A 4687-nucleotide genomic window follows, 5' to 3' on the forward strand; every position below is an offset into this window, starting at 1 on the left:
CAGTTCTTACAGGTTGCATTATTTAGAAAAAGCAAGCCCATCAGCTAAAGTATTTTGCTATTTGAAATACCTTGTGAATTCTCGTAAAACATAGAGCACCTTAGTAATGTGTAGAATTCTAATTTTTGAATATAAAAATCTGTAGTGTTTGCTATAAAACATTGTTAAAGGTATTCAGTGTGTGCTTCCAGTGGTGCTGAATTCTTAGGAATTAACTTTAAAGCACTAGTTTTTCACTCTTTAAAGAATAGCCTACAACATTTCAGATTCTCAGTCATTTTCTTCTTTATATAGAACACTGTCAAAATCAAAATGGATTCAATTATTGAGATTTTTAAAATCAAGACACAAAGTATTTTTCAGGTCATCATCAGGATGCCTGGTGTTCTGTCCATGCGATTCTTGTGTGCGATCAAACATCTGCTCCAGAGTCTTATCTTCTAATCCCTCCAATGTGCCTTCTTGGCCTGAGCTAGTGTATAAGAAGGCCATTTTCAAACAGCAAGTCAATACATAAAAAGGTTTTAACATCTGTTAATCGGGTGTTTTATCTGGAGGACATAAAAGATCGTTATAATCCTCCACCTAATTGACTTAACGTTTTTCTTTTTATTTGGCTATTTTTTCCAAATATATTTGTTATTGATTTCAGAGAGGAAGGGAGAGAGAAAGAGAGATAGAAGCATCAATGATGAGTAAGAATCATTGATCGGCTGCCTCCTGTGTGCTCGCCACTGGGGATCTAGCCCGTAACCAGGCATGTACCCTGACTGGGAATCAAACTGTGACCTCCTGGTTCATAGGCTGATGTTCAACCACTGAGCCACACCTGCCAGGCTTATCAGGGTATTTACATTGTGTAGAAATCAACACTATTATCACCATCAGTAGAAATATTCATCTATATTCTAAGGCAAACAAGAAAATGTTTTTCTTTTAGGGTAGAATTTTATAATTAGTAAAGTTTATAAGCAACATGGAAAAGCAACTTGAACTCAATTATTATCTTGAATTTCAACAGAGCATAATAAGAGAAAAAGTTCTTGGTAACATTCATGGTGCATGAATTTGCATTCTGAGCTCCTTCCTTAAAACACTGACATTGTTCCAAATTTAATAATAGCAATAATAAGAGAGAAAAGTCTCCCTACATAGGGAATTTGTGCTTTTTTTATGTCAGTTACTTAAAAACAAAAACTACCCTTCAAGTCAATGTGCAAATGTTCAATCAAATAAGCTTTCCAAACGTTTTAATCTCTAGGTTTCACTGTGCATACAAATCAATAATAGGATTGCATATCAAATACAGTTTTGTGAATGAAACACGTGGGCATTACCCAATCTTCCTCAAAAGTACTTAGCTGCCAAGAGAGACACTTCACAACCTATCACAAATGTGCTATTTGTATAACCATTCCTGTTACAAATGCTCTTGTGTTTGTTTAAATGAGTATATTTAACCTGCGCTATTAATTAAAATTGTTTTCTCCCTTATAAAGCGTGGCTTTCAGGAGAAACCATCTTTAAGCCTCTTCTCTGTGAGAGTCACGTCTCTTAACACCGACTGTGCTCCCTAAGTTCAACTAGGGCTTGTTAAATAGACTTCTGAGTATAATTATAATGAACAATTAGCTTGAAATTGGTTTTAATGATTTGTTTTAGATGATAGAATAGAAGCATAATGTGATTATTGTAAGCCTTCTACATCATTAAGAATACAACTACTACCAACTTTCAATTATGGAGACGCAGACAATCACCTGAAGCATTTAGTAAGCGATCTACTTACAGAGCCGAACACAGGCAGCTGGGGAGAAAAGGCTGCTGCCCCAGCCCAGGTGTTCATAATTATTCAAAAGTCTCTTCCTTTTCTATTCTGCTCCTTTAACTTGTTTCACGCCTCGAAGACATCTCTGCCATGGAAAATAGAGATGTCTGGCCGATCAGCTCTTTCCCCGGCCCCTGCCTTTCTCCAAGGCATAGTGAGAACGTCCAGGTGGGAGGTAGGAGGCCTGGAAAAGACTACAAAATTGAGCATGTGGGCCTGAAATGGCAATTTGCACCTCCAAACTAGACTAACAGGAAAGAAGATTACACAAGTAATGGATAAAATGAACATAAGGAGTAAACTCCAGACTGTGAAGATAAATCTATGCTAGCCTTTCCCCATTCGGTGTCCTTTTACTGTCCCAACGTCAATTTGGATCTCATTTTTCTCACAAGAATTTGTAAAAAATACTATAGAAAACTTGAAGAAATGCTTTCATTTTCTGAAAAATATAAAAATATTCATTTAGAACCATGAATACTAGTTACTGTCAGAGTTTTTACTCTCTCTTCTTTTTCTTTTGTTTCTCTTTTAACCTCAGCTAGTCAGTGTGCTGTTTTTCTCTCCCACCTTTGAGCAAGAGTGTTAGACCTTTTGCTGCTGGCCTTGGGAAGTTGTGAGGGAGTACATCCTGTCACCCACATAAAAGACCTGGTACCTGTGCTTCCACATCACAAAGCAGGCCAGTAGGCACACAAGGCCACACACCAAGTTAAGAATCATCTGGGTGAGTAAGAACACTTTGAAAGTGAAAGTGATGCTGGTACAGTCAGTCACATCCCGGTACACAAAGGTCCTGCTGAGAGGCTCGGAGGTGGGCACTTTGCAGTGACAGGCGTCGAGCGCGGTCCCACAGGTAACCCGGTTGAGCAGTGAATAGTGGTGGGCAGCAAACGCTGCGGCCAGCACACAGACCATCAAGCCAAGGGCACTCAGCAAAAAGTACAGTAGCTGCAAGAAAGCAGAAGAAAACCTTTCTGATTACAAAGTACATTGAATGGCTCTTGAGAAAGCTAATGAATAAAAGCTGTTGTTTTTTTTCTTCTCTCCCAGGAAGTTCCCTGATGGAGGAGCTATCGCTCCTCAGAAACTAGTACCCAAGACATGGAAGTGGCTCGACATTTGTCAGTGAGCAATCCTTAAATGCTCATCGTATTTTCATTTGTCATACAGATGTTGGGCGCTATCCATGAACAGAGCTGAGGATATTAGCTTGACTGTGGATGTTCGTGTGTGGGTGTAGCAAGCAGCTTTGATGAATCCCAAACATAAGAGGCATCTCTAAATGGCATGCTGTGCTTGTTTTGACCTCAAGAACTGCAGATGTAACAATTGAAACAAGACAAGAAAGTAAAGAACAAATTTCTGCAATGTAAATTCTGTGTTGGCCAAAATGGGCAATAATTGGTGAATTAGCAACACAGGTTAACAAAAAAGATTATGTTTGATGCAGTAACTGCCAAACTGTGTCCAGGAATAGCAGGATCCCCAATGAGCAGTTGCTGGGAGAAAAAAAAAAAAATATGGCAGGTAACTTGATGTCAGCTTCATCACCTACAAGTCTCATCCCAGATCCAACTATGTAGTTCCTGAGCATGAAAATAAACTCTAAACCTTCCCTCCGCCACCAAGGTTGAACATTGTCGACCTACATGTTAGCCTTGGAATGGAAACGTCAGGTTAAAGCTCTAACTCTGCTGCTAAAGAAACCTGGAATGTCTGAACAATTCAAACATTTAGCTTACACCTGAAGTATTTTGGTCACAACTGTGAGTGCTCATTGACATGGCCACAATAGAAACCATTTTACAGAACAAGAAATGTTCTCGTGATTGCTCTCATTAACTGGACACATTTTCCTGTCTATCAAGGCTCTAAATAAGGAAAAGAGTCCCTAGCCTTTGGGACTAGTATATTCAACAGAGTGCAAGATTTATATTACTACTAGAGGCCCAGTGCACGGATTCGTCACCGGTGAGGTCCCTCAGCCTGGCGTGTGGGGATCGGGCCAAAACCAGCTCTCCGACATCCCCTGAGGGGTCCTGGATTGCAAGAGGGCAGTTCTTGGGTGACACACCCCAGAATCAGGCTCCCTCCTCTCTAGTTCTGGGTGCGTTACCAGAGAACCGCAGTTCCCAAGTCACCACAGCTAGGCAGCTCCTACATTCAGCATTTGCCCCCTAATGGCCATTGTGCATCATAGGTACTGGCCCATTGGACGGTCAAACCGTCAGATGGTCACTTAGGCTTTTATATATATAGACAAGAGGCCTGGTGCAAGAAATACATGCATGGGAGGGTGTCCCTCAGCCCGGCCTGCACCCTCTCCAATCTGGGACCTATTGGGGGATGTCCGACTTCTGGTTTAGGCCTGATCCCACACAGCCTAAACCTGCAGTTGGATACCCCTCTCAAAATCCAGGACTGCTGGCTCCTAACCTCTTGCCTTCCTGCCTGCGTGCTTGCCCCAACCACTTTTGCCTGCAAACCTGATCACCCCCTATCCGCTCCCCTGCCAGCCTGATTGATGCCTAACTGCTCCCCTGCTGGCCTGATCATTCCCAACTGCCCTCCCCTACTGGCCTGATTGCCCCCAACTGCCATGCCTTGTAGGCCTAGTCACCCCCAACTGCTCTCCTCTGCTGGCCTGATCTCGCCCCCACCTGCCCTCTCTATGCCAGTCAGGCTCAAACCCTCCACCTCCTAGGCAGCCATTGGCTCCTTACATTTACCCAGATTTGGTTCTGATAGGTCAGTTTCTATGCCAGTCAGAGTCAAAAGCTCCGCCTCCTAGGCAGTCATTGGCTCCTTACATTCACCCAGATTTGGTTCTGATTGGTCAGTTTCTATGCCAGTCAC

At 42.2% G+C, this 4687-nt stretch overlaps 1 protein-coding gene across 1 annotated transcript in view; it reads right to left on the reverse strand.

Annotated features, from left to right (window-relative positions):
* Positions 1-884: 884 nt before the first annotated feature.
* Positions 885-4687, reverse strand: part of SSPN (sarcospan) — a 10360-nt gene continuing 6557 nt past the window's right edge. Inside the window, exon 2 of the mRNA XM_006758927.2 lies at positions 885-2779. Coding sequence (XP_006758990.1) covers positions 2414-2779 — 366 coding nt within the window. The 3' untranslated portion in view covers positions 885-2413. The remainder of the gene's footprint in view (positions 2780-4687) is intronic.

Source organism: Myotis davidii, unplaced genomic scaffold (genome assembly GCF_000327345.1).
Source record: "Myotis davidii unplaced genomic scaffold, ASM32734v1 scaffold535, whole genome shotgun sequence".
Classification (NCBI taxonomy): Eukaryota; Metazoa; Chordata; class Mammalia; order Chiroptera; family Vespertilionidae; genus Myotis; species Myotis davidii.